Below are 25,123 nucleotides of genomic sequence, written 5' to 3'. Positions count from 1 at the left end.
CAGGCAAGAATACTGGAGTGGGTTACCATTTTCTCCTCCAGGGGATCTTCCTGACCCAGGGATTGAACCCTGGTCTCCTGCATTGGAGGCAGACGCTTTAACCTCTGAGCCACCAGGGAAGCCCATGTATATAAAGATTCTACCTTTCTTCCACAGTATCTGCCTCAATTTGTCAATGTGTATTTTCATTTGACATATAATGTCATTTTAAGTAAAGCAAAATTTAAAATTTCAAGCATCAGCATGAATGTTACCATTCATCATTGTACTGTACAATGCTAGTTTTAAATGCAAACATAAGAGCAATTAACTTGCATTTGCAGAGTCACCAAAATCACACAATTCATATTTCACAACTCTTACATGTGTATGCATTTCATTCTTACCAGAACAGTAGAAATGCCACACAAGACTGACCGAACTGTTTATAGTTCTTTATATGTGCACATTCTACCAACAGTTTCTTACCTTCAGCTTACTAATGAATAGAGATGGACTGAAAGAAAATTATGAGTTGTCCTATCTTTCATTTTCCTTCTGACATCATTTTTAGAGTGGCAAGAAAACACTGTTAGAAAATAATAACGCTCCTCAGTTATTCATATTTTATAGAACACCATTGCTCTTCTATGTCCAAAGCAAGCTCTGTCCCAAAGGAACCAGAAATGCCTCTCAGCGCTGTAAGTACCCCCTGGGGCCCCAGGTACAGAGGTACTGATACAGAACCTGCACACAGAAGTATTCTCAAAAGAAAATTCAGACAGCACTACTTGATATGAATATTTCATTAAGAAACAAACTGGGAATTCAGTTCAATTCAGGCGCTCAGTCGTGTCCGACTCTTTGCGACCCCATGAACAGCAGCACGCCAGGCCTCCCTATCGCCAACTGCCAGAGTCTACTCAACCCCACATCCATTGGGTGGGTGATGCCATTCAATCATCTCATCCTCTGTTGTCCCCTTCTCCTCCTGCCCTCAATCTTTCCCAGCATCAGGGTCTCTTCAACTGAGTCAGTTCTTCACATCAGGTGGCCAAAGTATTGGAGCTTCAGCTTCAACATCAGTCCTTCCAGTGAACACCGAGGACTGATCTCCTTTAGGATGGACTGGTTGGATTTTCTTGCAGTCCAAGGGACTCTCAAGAGTCTTCTCCAACACCGCAGTTCAAAAGCATCAATTCTTCTGGTGAATTAGGAGTATTCAAACTAGAAGTGGTTAGAAACTTAGCTTTCAGTAGTCAGCTCAGTTCATAAAGCATGAATGAATGAGTTCATTTTTGTGTGATTAGTTACTAACATTTTCACTTTTTTAGAGTAGTAGAATTATTGTAGTAGTAGTAGTAGTAGTAGTAGAATTATTAAACTTACTTGTTTGTAGCTGATTGGCTACCAAGCAGTCACTGACATTAACATGTGAGTAGTTGCCTGGCTGGCTGCAGCCCATGGGGTTGCTAAGAGTTGGATACAACTGAGCGACTTCACTTTCACTTTTCACTTTTATGCCTTGGAGAAGGAAATGGCAACCCAGTCCAGTGTTCTTGCCTGGAGAATCCCAGGGACAGGGGAGCCTGGTGGGCTGCCGTCTCTGGAGTCACACAGAGTCAGACACGACTGAAGTGACTTAGCAGTAGCAGTAGCAGTAAGGTCACACTAACATGAAGAAAGTTTAAATCTGTTTAAGGTCAGAGCCCGCCTTTTGGAGAAAACACCCTGACAACAGAATGGAGTTTGCAGTCAGAGCAGGTCCCAGCGCAGTTGATAGAAAGAAATTAGGTAGTTGCTTGGATTAGGGGATGGAAAATAGGGTTTGGTTGCTAAAACCTTGGCTCCCTGTCCACCCAAGCCAAACAGAAATACAGAGACAGAGCTTCAAGGAAACAGAAAAGAGTGGCTTCAGTATTTTTCCCAGGCAAAAGGGAAACGCAGAAGGCTAGCGCCTCAAGAATTGTGCCCTCCACTCTCAAGAATAGGGAGAGGTTTTTATATTCTCATGAAGGCCCTGCCTTTTTTTTTTTTTTTTGCAAAGTTTCAAAACGCCACAGTTAGCATCAGGCAACTCAGCAACTGCGACTAGTGTCCCTAAAATTATAGGCCCATTACCTTCTTTCTGAAATACAGAATGCTACAAGAGAGTTGGACACTACTGAGTGGCTGAACTGAACTGACAAGAGAGTACAGGGGGAGAAGAAGGCCAGGTGCAGAGTATAATCTACATAGAGTCAAAGAATAACCCACTTTGTCAAGGATGGGTCCAGCTACAAATGTTTGTTAGTAGTAACAGCTGAAGAAACAAGCAACATCGTTTAATTCTTGGCTGGTACGTGCCAGAGGCCCTTCACTCATTTCTGGTTTTGCTCTAACTGTGGACCTGAAAAATACTTAGAAGAATTGACAGGACTGGGTGACCAATAGGACAAGGAAAAGCTCCTGCTGCTGCTACTGCTAAGTCACTTCAGTCGTGTCCGACTCTGTGCGACCCCAGAGACGGCAGCCCACCAGGCTCCTCTGTCCATGGGATTTTCCAGGCAGGAGTACTGGAGTGGAGTGCCATTGCCTTCTCCGACGGAAAAGCTAAGGGATGATAAATAATCAGGAAGATTTTCCCAGGCTTCTGGGCAGGTAACTCAATAGACACTACTGTCATTTTCTGAGAGGCAAAGATAAAGAACCTGGACCTGAATATTTCAGATGTCTGCAACCTCCCTAACAAAATCCAGTTTCTCCAAAAGCTCCTCTCTGTTTCGGCTTGCATATCGCTTTAACTGAAGCTTCCCTGGTGGCTCAGAGGTAAGGAATCCGCCTGCAATGCGGGAGCCCTGGGTCCGATCCCTAGGTCAGGAAGATCCCTGGAGAAGGGAACGACCTACCCACTCCAGTACTCTGGCCTGCAGAACCCCACCCCTTTAACGGCCTCCATGCAGTGGGCTGACTGCTTCAGCCGGCAAACCACCAAGAAGACTCTTCTCGCCAGAGGGAGCCCTTGCGCACGACCTCGAAGACCGGCGCTGGGCGCAGTAAACCGGAAGCTTTTCACTCCCTAAAGTCCCCGCCCCTCAAGGTGTCATGGTGGCTCCGTCCCCTAATCCCCACAGCGGGAGGCCGAAAAGCGCCAGACCACAGACTCCGCCCCGCGGGAAACGGCCGCGGCCGCGCGAAGGCGCAGTCCCCGCGAGATCGCGTCAGTCGACACCGCCCAGGGGGCGGGGCTTCGCCTATGCCGGGAGGGCTGCCGCGTCACGTGACCGTCAGCCAATGGACGCGCGCGGCGGAGAGTTTGAACGCGGACGGCGGCGCAACCCGGAGTCTGAGGCTGGGGTCCCGGAGGTCCCGGCTTTCGCGGCTGTGCCTTCCCGCGGAGCCTGGTGTGAGCAGAGCAGCAGCTGCGGCGGAAGCCGTGGCCCAGGTACCGTTCTGGGCGTCCCGCGCGAGGCGGGTCTGCGGGCCTCACGCCTTCCCGCCCCGGCTGCCTTCTCCAGGGAGGGCGCCGCGGCTTTCCGGGCCCAGGGTCGTCGTGCCGCGCCCCCCGCCGCCATACGCGCCCCCCGCCGCGGGGTCTCCCGGTCCTTCTAGTTCGGCGGCCAGAAGCTCGGACCTGGCTGGCGCCGCTCTCCGAGTTCCTCCTGTTCAGTAGGGCCTGAACCTCCCGCCCCCCGGAGATCGGGAGGTGAAGCGTTCGCGGGATTTGAAGCCCAGGCTCGCGCGGAAGAGCCCGCAGGCCGGCAGCCTGACCTGGTGGCGTCCTTCGCTTTGGCTGCTTCTCCTTCTGGAGAAGCCGCACTGGCCGGTCCTCCCGGCCACCCAGCGGCAGGGGCGACGGGTGGAGAGCTCCCGCCCTGGTTCTTTGGATTCCAGATCCCTAAACCCGAATCCAGTGCGGCCCTGTCCTGACTTCTCCAGCCCTGCTGGCCGCCACACCCCCTGTTAAGACCGTCGGCCCAGGCGGGAAGGAGACTTCTGACGGGGCTCATCTCCTTATTAATTTTAAGTTGACTTAATGTACGAACGAAAGTTTTTAAGAAAGACTGCTTTTAAAATAACTAAGAAGTTGCCTAATTTGTGTGGCTCGCAGACATCTCCAGGTTTGAACTAAAGAAGCTTCCTTGTGGTAGATAGTATGTTTTATACATCCCACTTGAAGTCAGCGCTTTAAAAATAGTAGTTGTCCTGGCTGGCCTGGAAGCATCCCAGTATATGTATCTGTATTGGCAGAAAGAAAATATTTAAGTGAAATCTACAGTATCTATATTTAAGAGCCCAGAGGAAAATAAGAAACGCCTGGAGAAAATACTCAAGAAAATGTAAGGTTCAGGAAAACATTTGACAAACTCAGAGGAAATGAAGACATGCTTTGTAGTGAAAACTTATGTATATAGATTGCCATAGGAAATGAGAATTTTTTTTTGTAATTTTAAGATCTGCAAAGTACAATGTAGGGCAAAGGTGTTCATGCACAGTAGTCTGTATTTAGTAGCAAAATACTGATGCCATCATAGTGCCTAGTGTATAGTAAGCCCCCAGTATTTGTTACAGAATTAATAAGTGGCATATTACAGAGTCTTTGGGTTGGAAATCTTATTGATTAAACCTTTCCTATAAAGTACCTAAGGAGGATAAAATTATGCCACAGACATTAGTGTAATTTAAAAGCTGCAAAATATAGGTTATTACCAGATTAGCTATCTACTTTGGGCTGATTCTGCAGTTACCAAGGGTCTAATCATTTTTTATGGACAGCCTGTTTTCAATTTTGTTTTATATTTGATACCACCTCTTCAAAAATTAAATGATTTCTATTATTTTTAAAGTCCTAGAGCAGAAGATGGCCAAGGAAAGATGCCTCAAAAAGTCTTTTCAAGATAGTCTTGAAGACATAAAGAAACAAATAAAAGAGAAAAGGAGTAAAAATTTAACAGAGGTTAAACGAAAGTCTTTGATCATTGCGCCATGCCAAACAATCAGTAAGAGACTTTCATGTTTCCTATATATCACTTTTTAAGATTAGATTTAATTACTGATTTAAAAAAATTTATTTTCTTTTAGCCAACACTTCCAAAGTGCTAAACTATGAAGACAACAACAGAATGTTAGCCTTAGCTTTGGAAAATGAAAAGTCCAAACTGAAAGAAGCCCACGATGTCATCTTAAAGCTGCGGAGAGAGTGTTACCTCCTCAGCTACCAACTGTACACACTGAAAAATAAACTTACGTCACAACAGACAGAAGAACCTGCTCAGGTATTTTCATCGGGAAGGCTGGATTTCTTAGGAAGAAAATGTTAAAGCCTTAAATTATCAATTTAGATCAATTGTTTTTTTTTTAATTAATTATACTGATAGCTCTGTTATTAGTGAGCTGGTCAGAACGTCTTTTCTCAGTGCTGTGGCCCCGTAGTTGTGTGTGGCCAGTTAAGAATGCTTCAAGAATACTGGTAATACTCCTATAACTTGCTTCCGAAAGACTGTAGCAAGACCAGGTATAAAAGAAATAGTTGAGTCTCTTGCATGGCCAGACCCTCTGAATGGTCAGCAAACTGAGGCAAAGGGAGGGCAAGTAAGCTGAAGGGCTGGAAGTGGTGGTGGAAGCAGAGTGGTGCAGAAGTTTTAATCAGTGCTGTTAATCCAACTTTTCTATGTAGTTTTGCTACACCAGTGGGGTTAATGTAAGGACTGCCTTAATTGGGGAGATGAGAAGTAGTTAAGTGCTTTATGGAGAATCCTTTTTACCTACTAGTTGGCTAAGTTAGGACAGTTCAGTTCAGTCACTCAGTCATATCCAGCTCTGCAACACCATGAGCCTCAGCACGCCAGGCCTCCCTGTCCGTCACCAACTGCCAGAGTCTACCCAAACCCATGTCCATTGAGTCAGTGATGCCATCCAACCATCTCATCCTCTGTCATCCCCTTCTCCTCCCACCTTCAATCTTTCCCAGCATCAGGGTCTTTTCCAATGAGTCAGCTCTTCGCATCAGGTGGCCAGAGTATGGGAGTTTCAGCTTCAGCATCAGTCCCTCCAAAGAATATTCAGGACTGATTTCCTTCAGGACAACTATACATTAACTGCCAAACAGGAAATATCTTGAACATTTTGCTGTCAGCTTTTTAATCTGATTCTGTTTGTGTCCAGGGGTGTATAGAAAGGCCAGCCAAAGCAACACATGGAGAAAGTTTGGTTTAGGATCTTCTCTGGGTCATTCTCCTCTCATTTCCTAAAGGCCACTGCCAGGGAAGCTCCATGGGGCAGAGAAAGAAGTCAGGTGGAAACACTTAGGTGTCTTGTCTGTTTGCCATACCAGTGAAGACAGCTGTGCTGGCACCTAGGGCAGCAGAAGCCGGAGCCTAGTGCTTAGGGTCGGGGGTGGGCTCAAGAAAGGAGTTAAGTCCTTTCTCCACCTAGAGGAGGGGTCAGTGAAAGAGTTCTTGCCTCCCTGCAACTAAGGTGATTTCGTATCTCTTCTGCGTATAATACATAGAATGTATACACACACATGCAATATGCATTGTAGTGTGATAGAGAATTACCTATAAAGATTAGATTGTTTTTTCTTTTTAACCTTCATGTAAGGGTTAGATTATTTAAAAACAAAACAAAACTTTTTTCCCTCAAAATGTAATCTTTCCTAAGTTTTTTCTTTGGTCAACTAGTGAGGCAAAACATTTCTCCAAAGACATTTGATTCTTCCTCTTCCCTTTTCAGATTTTTGCTGAAACCACACAGAATAGTGTCAAGTGAATATTCAATAAGATAATCACAAAAACTGGTGAAAAAATTCTTTTATTACAGACCTTTTGACATTGATCAATGAATTTTTAGTATTAAAAGATAGTGTTAAGTTGCTAGGTGAGAGTATTAGCATTTAAAACATCGGTTTGTTTTCTGCCACACGTTTGATGTGTCGCTTGCTCTCAACCATCATTGTGTACTTGTGCGTCCTTGTGTATCAAGTCAATTTGTAGTGATAGAGAAGCTTAAAATGCTTTAATGGGAATGTTTTTATTTCTTGCCTACCAACAATTATCTTGCCTTTTAAGGATTAATTAGAAAGTACTAATAGCGTTTCTTACATTTTATGATGGATCTTTTAAAATTTTACATCTCTCTGTAGTTAAATATCCGCCTTTATTTACCTTCAGTAATACTAGCTTTAGAACATTAGCTGTGTTGATAATCAACTTAAAACTTTTATTAACAGGATTAAGTTTCCAGTTTTATTTCTGATGAACAGTTTCAACCTATTCATTATAATGTCTGTATATTGTTTGTCCATCACATTTCATAAAACAACTGCACTGAATTGGAATGACTTTTAAGGAATCAGACTGGGCCTCTTGTTTCCCTGACACACATCTATTTATACACATCTGCCTAGGTCTCCGCTGTCTCTCCTTTTCCTTCTGGTGCCATTGGCTGAAGTGTCTGCTCCTATCCAAGGCCAGTCCCTCCCTGTGTGATCTGATTCTCTTGTTTTCTTCTCCTCTGGGACTTTGCTCCTGAAAGTTTGCACTCTCATCCAGCATTTATCTCCCTCTACCCAATTGTTCCAGTTATGTACAAATGTGCTTTAGTATCTCTCTCACCTTAAGAGGAAAAGAAAATAAATAGAACCTCTCCTGATCTCATTCTGCTGTCTCCTCATTTCTCTGCTTCCATTCACAGGAGAACTTTTCCAAAGAGAACAGAGCACTTACTGTCTTCCCTTCCTCAGCTTCCATTCACATTTGAATTCTGTGTCAGACTTTGATCCCCACCATTCTGTTATCACTGTATATCTGGGTCACCAAAACCTCTGTGTTACCAAAGTCAGTAACTTTGGTCACTTTTCTTTCTTGTTGGCCTTGAAGTACTACTATGGTACAGGGATGACTTTGTTGGAAGTACTTTGATCTCAGCTTTCTTACCATCATAATCTCCTTGTTTACCTTTCTGACTATGCCATGTGGGTCTCTCTTGCTGGCTTCTTCTTTACTCCTAAACATCAGTTGTCCTAGACCCACTGTATCCCTTCCCACAGCTTTAAATACTGTCTGCCTGCTGGTGACTTCCAAGTGTGTAGCTCAAGATCTACACACACACAGTTATTACTTGATATATTCACTTAAGTATTATAAAGAATCTCAAACATACTTTGTACAAAGTATAAACTCTACTTTTTCCCCCTCCCAAAGATCCTGTGGACTTGTGCCTCCCTCTATAAGTCTTGCTCGGCTCAATAAGGCAGCCCAGCTGCTTGGCCAAGTCAGAACCACAAGAAGCTTCCCTCTCGCTCACTGTCCCTACCTCCACCCCTATTCAATGCGAGCACACTTTGTTACCCCAAAACCTTCTAGGCCAAACCTTCACAGCTGTAGGATTCAGTCCAAGTGGGCGTGTCTTGCTTGATTGACATGACGACTCCCAGCTGCTGTGCCTTTGGCTCTTTTCAGTCCCTGTGTCACATGGTGGTCTGCTTGATCTTTTTAAAACTTAGATCATTTTACTTCCCTGCTTAATATTTAAATGACTTCCCGGTGTGTGTCACGGGCCCCCCAAACCCCATCCAGAGCCAACCAGCTGGGGCCAGAAGAGCAGGCCTCGCAGAGTGTCTTGTCGGGGGGCCTCCCTTTAGGTGGGCAACTGCCTTGGGGTCCATGCCCAACCTGTGTCACCCACCAAGAGACTGGTCTTTTTCTGAAAAAAAAAAAAAAAAAAAAGTCAAACTCATGGCCCTCAGGCCCTGCATCATCTGGCTTCTGCCCACCTCCTGGTCTTTCCTGTGACTGTTCCAGCCCCAGTGGCCTTCTTTCCTAAACACAGCAAGGGTTTTCCTACATCATGACTTTTGTATTTTCTGTTCCCAGTGCTTCTCCTTCAAGTGGCTGGCTCTTTGCATTTCTTCAGATTTCAGATGAAAGTCATCCCACCTAAAAGCCCTCCAGACATCAGTTACTCTGCCATTTCACCCTGAGTAAATACTTCCTCCATTGCATTTATGACTACTAGCTTTTTTACCTTTTCTCTCCCTATGCTAGACTGTAAGCTTTAAGAGGGTAGTACTTATTCTGTTTTCTAGTTTTGGATTCAGTTCCTAGAACAGTCCCTGGGACCATAGCAGACTATCAGTAAGTATCTATTGTTGAGTAAATGAATGCTTCGTTGTGAATATTTTGGTTGTACCAGTGTTTTCTTTGTTTCAATACATTAACAGAACCTAGAATTATGTCCCTCTGGAATGGACTCCAAAAGTGGAATGGACTCCAGTAGTGACGACAACTCCAGAGATGTATTTGTGAAGCATTTACCGTTAGTATCGAATTCATTATTATCAATACCAATAAATATTTAACTGTGATCCATTTGTGAAAGGAAATCAGCATCATACTGAGTCACGTATTTGAAGTCTGGTACTCTCTCAAGAATGTATTTAAGAAAATTTTGATATGTTGAAATTCTGTCCTATATAGCCACACCAAAGCTTTCTTCTATTTAGTTACTTTTTGACGTCTAGGGATAAGAAGCTTCTCTTGAAGCTTCATTTGTATTTTTCTTGTATCATGTTTTTATTCTAAGAATTGGACATTCGAATGTTGGTTATTTTGCCAGTAACACAAATAGTCTGGTTTAGAAAAGAAATCTAATAAACTACCATATTTAACAAATTGTCACACTGACTTGCTTGTCCAGTTGGTTCTGAAATATCATCAGACCTCATATACTCCTTCTCTTGAATTAGGGTACTTTATTTGTTTGCTTATGAATTACTGAAATAAAATTAGATTAGTCAAATGCACAGATCTCAATTACAGAGTGCAGTGAGTTGGACTAATATATACACCTGTGAACTGAAACCTGGGTTAAAGTGCAGAGCATTGCCATTGCTCTGGCCAGGATTTCTCAGCTGAGCACTGCTGACTGTTTGGACTGGATCATTCTTTGTTGTGGGCGTGGTCCTAAGCACTGTGGGGCATTTAGCAGCATCCTCGGCCTCTACCCACCAAATGCCAACAGCAACCGCCTCTAATAGCTGTAAGGACCAAAGGTGTGTCTAGACATTGCAGACGTTCTGAGGCCCCAGGGGAACGGGCAGGTTAAGTGTCCCCAGGTGAGAGCTCCGTCATAAACCATCCCTTCGTGTCCCTTTGGAGTTTGTGCCTTTGTGCCCCTCTCCTTGTGGAAGTAATCACTAATGTGATTTCTGTCCCCATATTAATTTTAATCATGAGTAGTTTTTAAACTGTTGAATATTAAAGATCTGATGCAATATTTATGTGATGGCCAAAAAGTAAGATGAGGTAATTGAGTTTTTATAAGATTTCTAAAATTTTATTGACTGGTTGCTATTACTCTATTTCCACAACTTGTGCTTAAGTTTTGATGTCTAGAGGGGTAAATTTTGTAAGAAAAAAAAAGAATAAAATTAGAATGAAATGGCCATATTAAAGCATAAAAATGGAAATTTCTTATTTCATGAACCAAAGGGACAAAATTTTTTACAGAAAATGAACAGTGTGAATTCAGAGGAGTCAGTAGGTAAATGTCACAAAAGTATGTTGTACCAAAGAAAATCACAGCTTGGCTAATGATACAGTAGGCTCCAGAAGAGGCATCTAACTGAATTTCTTTTAATGTAGTTTATACATCAATCTGATTGGCTATTTCTCCAGTTAAATAAAATGATGAGTTAGGGAAAGTGTTCAGGAGAAACTGTTGAGTTTGATGTGCTCCTCCTAGGGGGAGTTGAATATCAGTCATAACAAATCTGCTTCCATGTCATCATCATCAGTGTTTTTTGGTTTCCTTTGATACAGAACAGATATACTGATATAGAATGGAATTATGAAATGTTACTAAAAGGAAAAAACTTTGTAGAAAGTCTTAAATTCTTTTATTGCATAAATGTTTTAAGTTTTTTATTTTTTATTGGTACTTTCTAAGGCAAGTGCTTGAGGGTGCTGACTGTCCAGGACAAGAAGAATCATTCCAAGGAGAAGGTAATTCCAGTGAAAATCTAAAAATACCGTGAAGGCACGATGAGATCTTTGAGAACAAGTAGCAATTAAATTTCTCTAAGTTTTGTTTTTTTACCTTTTAAGATCTGCTCATCTGGTATTCTGCTCAAAGCAAATATCTATTTTACACAGAATCACAAAAGAGTTTTAAAATCCATCCATTTTTATTTTTCCAAATCTGTAGTCAGAAACCTTGGTTACAACTGCGGCTGCAGTTTACTGAGCCTACGATGTGTTACACTCTGTTAGGCACTTAACATACATTATCTTACTTAACCCTTGTAACAACCTTGGACTATATAGGTATAGACAGTCAAAAGGAAGTAAATAGTAAGCTCCCCAGATTTTTATTTATTTAGAGTAAATGGAAAACTACAGAAAGAATTTTCATTAGTTCCATTTTTAACTTTGAATTCTAACATTCTTAATTTAAATTTCCATAAAGTGAACCTGTTTTTCTCATTTATTTTATTTTTTTAATTCTCAGAGCCAGTACCTACTATTTCTCAAGACAGACCAGGATTCGATTTGGATTCAAGTGAAGATAAGTCAACTGATATTGTCTTACCTAGAACTATATCTCTCCGTCGTGGTTTAAAGAAATACATTAACAGTCCATGTCAGATTAGTGCTGTGGATGATTTTGGAATCAGTCACTTGTCAGAGGACTCTTTGGAACTAGAAAGGATTAGATTTGTAGACCCGCCAATAAGCACACGGATACCTGAAAACGTAGAACAAAGTGTTTGTCGGTACAGCAGGAGTCAGATTTACTTATCCCCAAGGCTGGTTCACCCAGGACGATCTACCAAAACAAAGAAAGATGCTTATGACTATAAATCACAGCCAACTAAAAGCAAGCACAGAGGTGCCAAAGAACGAAAAGGAAAAGCGAAAGCTAACCAAAGGGGGAAATCAAGATCTGTATCAAAGTGTAAAGGGAGCAAAAGTGGGAATAAAACTCTCACCTCCTGTGACGCTTACAATTTTAATTCGGAAGAAGGTGTTCACCTTACTCCCTTCCGGCAAAAAGTGTGCAATGATGCTACAAGAGAGGAAACCAACAATGAATCTGAAGTGAGCACCTGTGAATCAAGCTGTTCAGGAGATGATTCTGATGACCTCTATGTTCCCACATCCAAGTCCAGTCCAGATCTCAGCAGTGAATCAATGAGGAGTCCTGTCCCCAGGCCTCGGCCTAGACGAGCGCTGAGACGTGGGGGCTCTGAGACAACGGAGACGCCTCCTGGTAAGTGATTTACTTGTTTGCCTCACTCTTGATGTTTATGATAAATGATCACTCCTTGTACTTTCATACTAGCATTTACCATCTGCTTCTCTGGAGGAGGTTATAGACTTACCATCTGTCTCTTTGGGGAAAATTAAATAGTGGGGGACTGGGGGTGCAAACCACAGTGTGTAGCTTTGACATACTTTAAGCTAATTTAAATCCTCTTTAAGAACAAATAGGACTTGTCATGGAGAGAGAGTTTTTACTTTCAGTAAATGAAACCTTCCAAAGCAAGGAAAGTTGTGGAGTTAGGTTGAATTAAAATGCCTGTTATGCACTCCTCCAAAACATCCCCCTGAAAATGAAATCAAACTTAAATCCAGCGACCTGTAATTTTAATGACTTTGCTTTATCGTCAACTTGACAGGATCCAGAATTTAAAAGAATTTTCTATTTCGTGAAGGTGGCCTAATAAGACCAAGAAAACCTTTTCCTCAATTCCTTAGTAGTATTTTATAAGACATGTGTAAAACATCTAAAAACTGTGGCTTAGAAAATCTTGCTTTTATTGGTTAGATCAGAAAGTAGTCCAAATATTGACAATACAGCCTGCTGCTGCCCACAAAGATTCTCATCTGGGAACTGTATTAATAGTTAGTATGCGAACATAAACAGGCAAATTTTATCATTCTCAAAATTCTGTCATGCTAGCTCATTGGATCCCCATAACAGCACTGTTCTGGTTGTTAGGATGGTGTTAGTCAATTATATCTGACTCTTTGTGACCCTGTGAATTGTAGCCCACCAGACTCCTCTGTCCGTGGGATTCTCCAGGCAAGAATACTGAAGTGGGCTGCCATTCCCTTCTCCAGGGGATCTTCCCAACCCAGGGATCGAACCCACGTCTCCTGCACTACAGGCAGATTCTTTACCAGCTCAGCCACCAGGGAAGCCCAGTTAGGTGGTACAGTTCAGTTCAGTTGCTCAGTGGTGTCCAGCTCTTTGTGACCCCATGGACTGTAGCACTCCAGGCCTCCCTGTTCATCACCAACTCCCAGAGTTTACTCAAACTCATGTCTATTGAGTCTGTGATGCCATCCAACTATCTCATCCTCTGTTGTCCCCTTCTCCACCTTCAATCTTTCTCAGCATCAGGGTCTTTTCCAGTGAGTCAGGTCTTCGCATCAGGTGGCCAAAGTATTGGAGCTTCAGTTTCAGCCTCAGTCCTTCCAATGAAGATTCAGGGTTGATTTCCTTTAGGATGGACTGGTTGGATGTCCTTGCAGTCCAAGGGACTCTCAACAGTCTTCTACAATACCACAGTTCAAAAGCATCAATTCTGCACTCTGTTTTCCATCTCTCACATCCACACGTGACCACTGGAAGAACCATAGCCTCGACGAGACAGACCTTTGTTGGCAAAGTAATGTGTCTGCTTTTTAATATGCTGTCTAGGTTGGTCATAACTTTTCTTCCAAGGAGTAAGCGTCTTTTAATTTCATGGCTACAGTCACCATCTGCAGTGATTTTGGAGCCCCCAGAAATAAAGTCAGCCACTGTTTCCACTGTTTCCCCATTGCTACTGCTAAGTCACTTCAGTCGTGTCCGACCCTGTGCGACCCCATAGACGCCAGCCCATCAGGCTCCCCAGTCCCGGGGATTCTCCAGGCAAGAACATTGGAGTGGGTTGCCATTTCCTTCTCCAATGCATAAATGTGAAAAGTGAAAGTGAAATCGCTCAGTCGTGTCTGACTCTAGCGACCCCATGGACTGCAGCCTACCAGGCTCCTCCATCCATGGGATTTTCTAGGCAGAAGTACTGGAGTGGGGTGCCATTGCCTTCTCTGGTTTCCCCATTGGTAGCATGCAAATATCTCTTTTAAGAAGTATGCTGTAATGATTTTAGAGTACATCAAACAAGATTGGCCGAATGTTGACAATTATTGGAGCTGGGTGAATGGGGCTCGTACTCCGTCTCCATCTTCGCACTTAGATTCTCCCAAGTTTTTAAAGGAAAAAACACTAGTGTTGCTCAGAGCTTGGTCCCCAGACCTTCAGCGTCACCCGGAAACTGCTTAGAAAAGCAGAATCGCATGCCATACCCTGCACCCTGAATCATATCTGTATCTTTTTAACAAATTTCCTGGAAGATTGATATACGGGTAAAAGTTTTAGAAGCTTTATTCCAGAACATAGCAACTGATCTGATGTTGTTCAACCATAGTTTCCAAACCAAAAGTTGGAATAATTAGCATAGTACAGTTTGTTTATGTAGAGACAAGAAAGGCAGAATATCTGAAACCCAGGTAGCCCTGAACAGTGGTTATTAAACATAAAATCATTTTACAGTTAAAGTTTAGTTTTTCCTGGGAAAGACTTTGCTTTTTAAAGCAATTTTAAGAGATTATCTGCCTTGTCGTGTTCTTACTGTGTGCTGGGTACCTGTCTCCCAATATAGATGTAGATCCAGGTCGAATAACTTGGGTGTTTCTGATAGGAAAAACTTTGGGTAACTTTTTAATCTTCCAGCTTTATTAGCACACGTGCATGCTCAGTCATGTTCAACTCTGTCCCCCCGTGGACTGTAACCCGCCAGTCTTCCCTGTCCTGGGATTCTCCAGGCAGGAATACTGGAGTGGGTTGCCGTTTACTCCTCCAGGGGATACCCAGGGATCGAACCCACATCTCCTACCTTGGCAGGTGGATTTTTTACTCCTAGCACCAGCTGGAAAGCTTTACTAGAGGGAACCCCGTTTCTCCTGGTTTACACAGAGACTGTGACTTGGAATTCTCTTTTATTTAGTATTTGGTTGGCCAAAAAGTTCACTTGGGTTTTTCCGTTAACACTGTATGGAGAATAGAATGCACTTGAGTGGCTTTCTGAGACTGTAAGAAGTCAGTTGATGATAACCGTTAGAATTAAAAGCGATAGAGACCTGGATAATTCTAAAGAATAAGGTGTGACTAAGTGAAGTTGCATAGTTGAAACTAATTCATTGTGCCCCAGCTATCATGGAAGAATTTTCATTTTTTTTCTTTAAATTTTTTAAGAATTTTAAGTTTTAGTAAGCTATTGTTTTAGTAAGTTCTTCACAGCCACAATAATTATTTCAGTGTTATACCGAGAGGAAAAGATGAACAAGTTTTTAAAAAGCTGTATTATAAAATGCTGGATTTTGTGTACTTTTTTTTACTGAAAGATACTTGCTTTACAATGTACTGGTTTCTGCCACACATCAGCATGAATCACCCACAGGTGTCCGCGTGTCCCCCTCACGTTCGCATCTCTCAGCCCACCCCACCCCACAAGTTGTACAGAGCACGGGCGTGGCGCTCTGTCTACACGTGCTGATGTGTGTCTCCCTGCCGCTCTCAGCTCCTCCCACACCGCCCACAAGCCTGTTCTCTAGGTCTGTCTCCATCGCTGCCCCACAAATAAGTTCATCAGGACCACCCTTCTAGATTCCATACACGTGTGTCAGTATACAATATCTTTCTTACGTCACTCTGTACAGTAGGCTCTAAGTTCAACCACATCAAAACTGACTCAAATGTGTCCTATTTTAAGGCTGAGTAACTTTCAATGGTATCAGTCAGTTCAGTTCAGTCGTGTCCGACTCTTTGTAACCCCATGAATCACAGCAGGCCAGGCCTCCCTGTCCATCACCAGCTCCCAGAGTTTACCCAAACCCATATCCATCGAGTCGGTGATGCCATCCAGCCATCTCATCCTCTGTTGTCCCCTTCTCCTCCTGCCCCCAATCCCTCCCAGCATGAGGGTCTTTTCCAATGAGTCAACTCATCACATGAGGTGGCCAAAGTATTGGAGTTGCAGCTTCAGCATCAGTCCTTCCAGTGAACACCCAGAATTGATCTCCTTTAGGATGGACTGGTTGGATCTCCTTGCAGTCCAAGGGACTCTCAACAGTCTTCTACAATACCACAGTTCAAAAGCGTCAGTTCTTCGGCGATCAGCTTTCTTTATAGTCCCAATTCTCACATCCATACATGACCACTGGAAAAACCATAGTCTTGACTAGACGGACCTTTGTTGGCAAAGTAATGTCTCTGCTTTTTAATATGCTGTCTAGGGTGGTCATAACTTTTCTTCCAAGGAATAAGCGTCTTTTAATTTCATGGCTGCAATAACCATCTGCAGTGATTTTGGAGCCCCAAAACATAAAGTCTGACACTGTTTCCACTGTTTCCCCATCTATTTCCCATGAAGTGATGGGACCAGATGCCATGATCTTCATTTTCTGAATGTTGAGCTTTTAAGCCAACTTTTTCACTCTCCTCCTTCACCTTCATCAAGAGGCTTTTTAGTTCCTCTTCACTTTCTGCCATAAGGGTGGTGTCATCTGCATATCTGAGGTTATTGATATTTCTCCCAGCAGTCTTGATTCCAGCTTGTGCTTCCTCCAGCCCAGTGTTTCTCATGATGTACTCTGTGTATAAGTTAAATAAGCAGGGTGACAATATACAGCCTTGACGTACTCCTTTTCCTATTTGGAACCAGTCTGTTGTTCCATGTCCAGTTCTAACTGTTGCTTCCTGACCTGCATACAGGTTTCTCAAGAGACAGGTCAAATAGTCTGGTATTCCCATCTCTTTCAGAATTTTCCACGGTTTATTGTGATCCACACAAAGGCTTTGGCATAGTCAATAAAGCAGAAATAGATGCTTTTCTGGAACTCTCTTGCTTTTTCGATGATCCAGTAGATGTTGGCGATTTGATCTCTGGTTCCTCTGCCTTTTCTAAAACCAGCTTAAACATCTGGAAGTTTACGGGTCACGTATTGCTGAAGCCTGGCTTGGAGAATTTTGAGCATTACTTTACTAGCGTGTGAGATGACTGCAATTGTGCGGTAGTTTGAGCATTCTTTGGCATTGCCTTTCTTTGGGATTGGAATGAAAACTGACCTTTTCCAGTCCTGTGGCCACTGTTGAGTTTTCCAAATTTGCTGGCATATTGAGTGCAGCACTTTCACAGCATCATCATGTACCACAATTTCTGTATCCATTCATCTGTTGATGAACATCTAGGCTGCTTCCATGTCCCAGCTGTTGTAAAAAGTGCTGCAGTGAACATTGGGGTACATGCATCTCTTTGCCAATTATGGTTTTCTCAGGGTATAGCCCAGTAGTGGGATTGCTGGATCATATGGTAGTTCTAGTCCTAGTTTTTTAAGCAGACTCCGTACTGTTCTTTGTATGTGGCTGTATCAGTTTACATTCCCAGTGGTGTAAGAGGGTTCCCTTTTCTCCATATCTCTGCAAATTTATTGGTTGTAGATTTTTTAATGATGGCCTTTCTGACTGGTGTGAGGTGATACTGCATTCTAATAATGAGCAATGTCGAGCATCTTTTCATGTGTTTGTTGGCCATCTGTTTATGTCGTCTTTAGAGAAAAGTCTTTTTAGGTCTTCTGTTTTTCTGGTATTGAGCTGTGTGAACTGCTTGTATATTTTGCAGATGAATCCTTTGTCAGTTTTGTTTGCAATTATTTTTTCTCATTCTGAGGGTTGTCTTTTAATCTTGTTTATCGTTTCCTTTGCTTTGCCCTTCGGAGGGCTTCCCAGGTAGCTCAGCTGGTAAAGAATCTGCCTGCAATTCAGGCGACCCTGGTTCAATTCCTGGGTCAGGAAGATCCCCTGGAGAAGGGATAGGCTACACCCTCCAGTATTCTTGGGCTTCTCTGCAGTACAGGAGACCTGGTTTGGGATGATCCCCTGGAGAAGGGAATGGTTACCCACTCCAGTATTCTGGCCTGGAGAACTCCATGGGGTCACAAAGAGTCAGGCACAACTGAGTCACTTTGCTGTGCAAAAGCTTTTAAGTTTTATTAAGTCCCGTTTGTTTACTTTTGTTTTTATTTCCATTACTCTAGGAAGTGGGTCACAGAGGATCTTGCTGTGATGTATGTCAATGAATGTACTGCCTATATTTTCTTCTAAGAGCTTTATAGTTTCTGGCCTTATATTTAAATCTTTCATCTATTTTGAGTTTATTTTTTGTGTGTGGTATTAGAAGGGCTTCCCTGGTGGCTCAGACAAAAGAATCTGCCTGCAAGGGAAGAGACCTGGATTTGATCCTTGTGTCAGGGAGATCCTCTGGAGAAGGAAATGGCAATCCATTCCAGTATTCTCGCCTGGAGAATCCCATGGACAGATGGTATTAGAAAGTGTTCTAGTTTCATTCTTTCACGCGTAGCTGTCCAGTTTTCCCAGCACCACTTCAGTGAAGAGGCTGTCTTTTCTCTATTGTGTATTCTTGCCTCCTTTGTCAAAAAAAAGCTACCCATAGGTGCATAGGTTTGTCTGTGGGCTTTCTATCTTGTTCCATTGATTTATATTTCTTTTTTTGTGCCAGTACCATATTGGCTTGATGACTGTAGTTTTGTAGTATAGTCTGAAGTCAGGAAGGTTGATTCTTCCAGCTCCATTCTTCTTTCTCAAGATCGCTTTGGCTATTTGGGGACTTTTGTGTTTCCATATAAATTGTGAAATTTTTTGTTCTGTGAAAAATACAAATGGCAGTTTGATTAGGGATTGCATTGAATCTAATTACTTTGGGTAGTATAGTCATTTTTCATAATATTGTTCTTCTAATCCGAGAACGTGGTGTATCTCTCCACTCGTCATCTCTGATCTCATGCATCAGTGTTTTAGTTGTTTGCGTACAGGACTTCTGTCTCCTTAGGTGGGTTTATTCCTCGGTATTCTTTCTGTTGCAGTGGTGAATGGGATTGTTTCCTCAGTTCCTCTTTCTGATTTCTCATTGTTCGTGTGTGAATGCAAGGGATTTCTGTGCTGCTTTTGTGTCCTGCAACTTTCTGTATTCATTGATTAGCTCTAGTAATTTTCTGGTGAATCTTTAGGGTTTTCTGTGTATAGTAGCAAATAGAGTTTTACTTCTTTTCTGATTTGGGTTTCTTTTATTTCCTTTTCCTCTCTGATTGCTATGGCCAGGACTTCCAAAAGTACGTTGAATAATCATGACGAGAATGGGCAGCCTGTCTCGTTCCTGATATTAAGAGGAAATGCTTTCAGTTTCTCACTGTTGAGAATAACGTTTACTGTGGGTTTGTTGTCTGTGGCCTTTATTGTGTTGAGGTATGTTCCTTCTAAGCCTGCTTTCTGGAGAGTTTTTTATCGTAAATAGGTTGCCATTTCCTCCTCCAGGGGCTCTTTTTTCCCCACCCAGGGATTGAACCTGCATCTCCTACATTACAGGAGCCCTGATCCTGTCAGAGTATTGTTGGATTCTGTTTGCTAGAATCTTGTTGAGGATTTTTGCATCTATGTTCATCAGTGATATTGGCCTGTGATTTTCTTTTTTTGTGTATCTTTGTCTGATTTTGGTGTCAGGGTAAGGGTGGCCTTGTAGAATGAGTTTGGGAGTTTTCCTTCCTCTGCAGATTTTGGATGCATCTAAGGTGTGTAATCACATGGCTTCAGTCCCTGTGTTTGTCTGATTTTTGGAAGCGTACTCAATAAAACTTGTTCTTGTTTTTGTAGGTGTACTACCTGAAGCTCCCCAGTCGCCTCATTTTAGCCTGAAGGATATCACTAATGTCCCTTTGTATCCTGTGATGAAAGCCAGAAAGCTTTCTCTTTCTCCAAAAAAGAATGTAGAAAGCCCACCAGTGTCTTTACGTAAACGTAGGTGCACAGCCGCCGTCGTGAACTATAAGGAACCCACGCTCGCTTCGTAAGTATTTGGCTTGTGGGAATTCACTTTTAATGACACCCCTGGGAGAGTAAGGTTACAGAGCTTCATTAAAGGGTGAGCCTTATTTGAAATACACTGTTTTGATGAAAAACTGAAGTGAGAATATTAACAATGGCATGATCTTAAACTTAAACTTAAACTGATAAACTTAAACTGAAGAGTAAGTTAATATTGGGATGCTTATCCTCATGCTTAAGAGTTCTCTCTGCTCTTACAGGAAACTGAGGAGAGGGGACCCTTTCACGGATTTGTGTTTCTTGAATTCGCCTATTTTCAAGCAGAAAAAAGATTCCAGACACTGTTCTAAAAAAAAAATGTGAAGCAAGTACAATGAAGCCTGTGTTAGATGCTATTGAAATTCATCCTGCACCCGCTTCTGTGGCGCCAAGAGGGAATCTGTAAAAGTACTCGAATGGTTGAACTGTTGCCATAGAATATTCTCTTGACAAGTCTATAGATCATGAACATGTCTTCAAAACTGTACTTCAAAAGTGATGTGTCTTCCTAAACCTTTGATACACTTGGTTTATTTTTCTTCTAGCTTTAAGTAATTGGACTGAAGCACTATCGTAGTTTAGATTTTTTTATATTGCCAAAAACTTAATTGATGTATCTTATACCAACACTGGGAAATTAATCATGTTTCTCCAAATTAAGATGTTTTCGTTATAAGGCATCTTTTTTTCCCTTAAGTGGGTAGTACTATGACTGAATGAATTTTTGAAGACAGACTGAAGACCTTTTGAAACTCTTTGTACAGTGTTTGAATAAAACGAATCCTTGTCGTTCACAGTAGAGTATACACTGAGCTGCTTGTGGGTTCCTTATACCATCGCTGTATTTGATTTTTTCGGACAAAATGTGTTTGAGATCGTGATTAGAGAACTGGAGGTTGCTTAGGCTCAGGGACTGGGCAAGTGACTGCCTCTAAACCCACAATGCCACGTGCCCGTTGTTGAAAGTGATGCGTTAGCAAAATCACAGATTATTGCGTCACGGCCTGTCAGAATAGTTCCTTGTTTAGTCAAAAATGCCAGATGTTAAGTGTGTGAAAGCCAAGACCTTTTTTGTGCATTTGATCAAATTCCTAAGTCCATGGCCGAGGGACACTCCAGCGGCAGAAGTGAGGCGTGCTCAAACCTGAAGCCACGAATTCACTCGAGTCAGGGACTCAGGTGATGTGAAGCCAGCTTGCGACCCAGCCACCCTGGGACCCCAATGTGGAGAGTAGATGGCGGCCCGAGCTGGAGTGGGTCTGGCCTGGTTTAACTGCTCCAGCTGCCCGGGGAGGACCAGCTGGCTTGGGGTCTCTGCCTCTGCCTGTAGATCCTGGTGTGACTTCATTTTCTCAAGGTTCCTAATTAGAGAATAGAATCTACCTTTCTAAGAAAAAAGTAAATTCAATAAGAGTTCAGTTCTGAGAGTTTGAAGCCCATACTTTTATATACTTCTATAAATTTTGATTCGTGTTTAGAGAGCAATAAAGTTTGTATAAGACAGTGAGTTTGTTTTTTTTCCAGTCTTTAAATACAGAGGTATCCTGTCTCTCCGGTCGTCTCTGTCTCAGCCGTCACGGCTCTCATCCTCCCTGGACGTTTCTCCCCCAAACCTTGGCTTTCCCCGTGGTCGTCGCTTCTGTCACAATGCCATCCTCACGTGTCTCTTCTCTTTCCTCTTCTCACGGGAGCCTCCCTGTCCCGGGAGCAGTGTCTGTGTCCCAGCTGCCTCTTCCAACCCTGACCTCAAGCTCTCTCCTGCACCTCCACGCCCACCTGCGCTCCTTGAGAGTCAGCCCAGACTTTCCTGCCCCTGATGGAATCATGGGTTCACATGCCCTACTCTCCCATCACAGTCTTACTTTTCCAGTTTGTTTATTCAGCTGCTGCCCTTCCACCTGCTGTTTGAATTCATTCAAACTCTAGGATGGCTGTCTTAGGATTCAGTACAATTTTTAAAGCTTAACTTCTCAGTCACAGCTGCTGCATTGCAAGTGCTCAGGAGCCACAAGTCTAGTGGTTACCACGCTGGGGACCACGCAGACGCAGTCCACTCCGGTCACTCCAGAAGGTCCTGCCGGGCTGATGGCTCTTCTAGGCTAGCAGTGTGCAGCCTGCAGGTCCAAGTATAACTTGTTTCTGTCTTAGTAATAATGCATTCAGTGAAAAAGAATCTGTTTTGTAAAGTGTATTTTTCTTTAAATCAAAAAATAATGTTTTAACACAGTCTGCTTTTGCATGGTCTGCCAGGTAAAGATGCTTTTTTGTCTTTAAATCAAAAACTTACTGTTGATTTATTTTATCCCTTAAGCTTGCAAAGTCTAAAATATTTACTCTCAAGCCCTTTACCCCAAAAGCTTGCCAAGTCCTGCTCTTCGCCATTGACTGCCTTTACTGTTTATCACTTTATGGATCTTTCTCTTCTGACGCTTTTGATCTACCTTTATCCTCACCTTCCCTTCATCTCCAAACTCGATTATTCTGAATTTGGTTTACTTTACTTCTGGCTGGGTCTCCGTTGCCGCACGCGGACCTTCTCTGCGGTTTCTCTGCTCGGGTGCGGTGCGCGGGTGTTCACAGCAGCGGCCCCTCTCACTGCCGAGCACAGGCTCTCGGTGTGCGGGCCTCGGCAGTCGCAGCACACCGGCTCAGTGTTGGCGGCTCGCTGGCTCTAGGGCCCGTGGGCTCCAGTGGTGGTGGGACACAGGCTTAGTTGCTCCTCGGCATGCGGAACCTTCCTGGACCAGGGGTCGAACCTGTATCCCCTGCATTGGCAGGCGGGTTCTTATCCACTGCATCACCAGGGAAATCCTGTACTTCTGCAGTTTCTGTTTTTTACTATTTCTTTATTCTTGTTGTAGTGTTTATCCGTAGACTATTAAAACTGCTTTGTATTTTAACATTTTTAGATGAATGTTATGTTGTATACATCTTTTAATAACAACTTTTTACTCAGCACTGTTTTTAGACTTGTCCATGTTGACAGATGTAACTTATTTTGCTTGGTGTACAAAATTTTATTATATAAACCAGACTTCCTCTTCTTTTCAGAAATAATTGGCTTCCACTTTGTCATTATTATAAATTAGTGCTTCACTGAATATTCTGTGTTCTCATATGTATAAATAAGTTTCCAGGGAGTTAGTACCTAAGAGTAGGGTTGCTCTTCTCCTGATAAAACGAGTATGTCATTTTCCAAACAACAATTTTTTAAAATTTAAATATGTGTTTACTCTTTGTAGTATACTTGATTTACAATGTTTCGTTCGTTTCTGGTAAGTATACAGCAAAGTCATTCACTTATATATAGCCTATAGTGGAGACTCTTCTCAAGGGTTATTGTAAAGCACTGACTCGACGTCCCTGTGCTACACCATAGGTCCTTGTTTATTCCATATACAGTGCGTGTCTGTTGGTCTCAAACTTATCCTCCGTCCCTCACCTTTCCCTTTTAGTCCGTAAGTTTGTTTTCTTTGAGCCTATTTCTGTTTTGTAAATAAGCTCACTTGTGCCACTTTTTAAATATTTACTTATTTGGCTGTCCCAGGTCTTGGCTGCAGCACACAGGACCTCCTCCTAACAGACTTTTCAGTTGCAGCACGTAAGACCCTGTTCCCTGATCAGGGGTCAGACCCAGGCCGCCTGCGTTGGGAGCATGGAGTCTTGGCCACTGGACCACAGGGGGAGCCCCGTATCGTTTTTTGGATCCCACCTGCAAGTGGCGTCGTGTGGTGTCTGTGCTGCTCTGTCTGACCCCCTGAGCACGGTCATCTCTAGGTCCATCCATGTTGCTGCAGGTGGCACCCTTTTGCTCTTTTTACAGCTGAGTGAGAACTGTAAGATACTGTTTTTGAAGTACAAGTTGTTTTCCTAGGTAGGTTTATTCCTAGGTATGCTATTCTTTTTTATATAGTTGTAAATTAGATTGTCCCCTTAATTTCTTTCTGATAATTTGTTGTTTATAGAAATATAACAGATTTCTAATATGGTAATTTTTGTATCCTGCAACTTTACCAAGTTCATTGATGAGCTATAGTAGTTCTCTCATGGCACGTTAGGCGTTCTTTGTTTAATATCATGGCATCTGCAAACAGTGACAGTCTTCTTCCTTTTGCAGTTGGATTCTTTCTTTTTCCCCCTGGTTGCTTCGCCTCAGGCTTCCTAAACTACATTAAATACAAGTGGCAAGAGGACTTCCCTGATGGTCCAGCGGCTAAGACTGTTCCCAGTGTAGGGGACAGGCCCTGGCCAGTGAAGTTCCACATGCCAGCCGGTGCAGCCCCCAAAACAGTGGCAAGAGGGGGCATCCTTGCTTCTGATGCTGGAGAGAAGGCTTTCAGCTCTTCACCACTTGAGTACGGAAGTGGCTGCGACTGTCATATATGGCCTCTGGTATGTTGAGGTAGGTTCCCTCTATGCCCACTTTCTGGAGAGTTTCTATCACAAATGGGTGTTGGATTTTGTCAAATGCTTTTTCTGTGTTTTTTGTTTGTGAGTGAAACAGCAGCTGGTCATGTTCAGGGGATTCCTTCATATGTAATTCATTGCTTTTCCCTTGCTGCTTTTAGCACCTTATCTGTATTTTTAATTCTTACCGTTTTGATTACAATGTGTCTTGGTGTGTTCCTTTTCGGTTTGTCCTGTATCAGACTCTGCACTCCTGGATTTGGTTCACTATTTCCTTTCCCAGGTTAGGAAAGTTTTCATTTTTCAGTTACTCTCTCTTCAAATGTTTTCTCCACGTTTTGATGAGAAATTTTTGACATACTCCTTTCCTGATTTGGAACCAGTTTGTTGTTCCATGTCTGGTTGTAACTGTTGCTTCCTGACCTGCATACAGGTTTCACAGAAGGGCAGGTAAGTTACCCCGGTATTCCCATCTTTTGAAGAATTTTCCATAGTTTGTCGTGATCTACACAGTCAATGGCTTTGATGTAATAAATAAAGCAGATGTTTTTATGGAACTCTCTTGCTTTTTTGATGATGCAACGGATGTTGACAATTTGATTTCTGGTTCCTCTGCCTTTTATAAATCCAGCTTGAACATCTAGAAGTTGACAGTTCACGTATTGATGAAGCCTGGCTTGGAGAATTTCGAGATTAATTTACTAGCATGTGAGATGAGTGCAATCGTGCGGTAGTTTGAACATTCTTTGAGATAGTCATTCCAATAGAATGG

At 42.7% G+C, this 25,123-nt stretch overlaps 1 protein-coding gene across 1 annotated transcript; it reads left to right on the top strand.

The window, feature by feature from the left end:
• Window positions 1-3,245: 3,245 nt before the first annotated feature.
• Window positions 3,246-21,451, top strand: SGO1 (shugoshin 1). Its single transcript, XM_027549812.1, has 8 exons — window positions 3,246-3,403; window positions 4,806-4,958; window positions 5,041-5,234; window positions 9,182-9,276; window positions 10,909-10,964; window positions 11,470-12,231; window positions 19,735-19,927; window positions 20,166-21,451. Exons 1-8 carry the CDS (start codon window positions 3,253-3,255, stop codon window positions 20,266-20,268), a joined length of 1,707 nt encoding a protein of 568 aa, XP_027405613.1. The 5' UTR covers window positions 3,246-3,252; the 3' UTR covers window positions 20,269-21,451.
• The last annotated feature ends 3,672 nt before the right edge of the window (window positions 21,452-25,123 follow it).

Source organism: Bos indicus x Bos taurus, chromosome 1, assembly GCF_003369695.1.
Source record: "Bos indicus x Bos taurus breed Angus x Brahman F1 hybrid chromosome 1, Bos_hybrid_MaternalHap_v2.0, whole genome shotgun sequence".
NCBI lineage: Eukaryota > Metazoa > Chordata > Mammalia > Artiodactyla > Bovidae > Bos > Bos indicus x Bos taurus.
This window is presented reverse-complemented; position numbering and strand designations above follow the sequence as displayed.

Bases quoted from the DNA above. Each gene is read 5' to 3' on its own strand.
- SGO1 (XM_027549812.1), top strand. From the start codon at position 3,253: ATGGACGCGCGCGGCGGAGAGTTTGAACGCGGACGGCGGCGCAACCCG. The intron at 4,959-5,040 runs GTAAGAGACTTT...ATTTTCTTTTAG, and splicing joins TGCGCCATGCCAAACAATCA to CCAACACTTCCAAAGTGCTA. The intron at 19,928-20,165 runs GTAAGTATTTGG...CTGCTCTTACAG, and splicing joins AAGGAACCCACGCTCGCTTC to GAAACTGAGGAGAGGGGACC.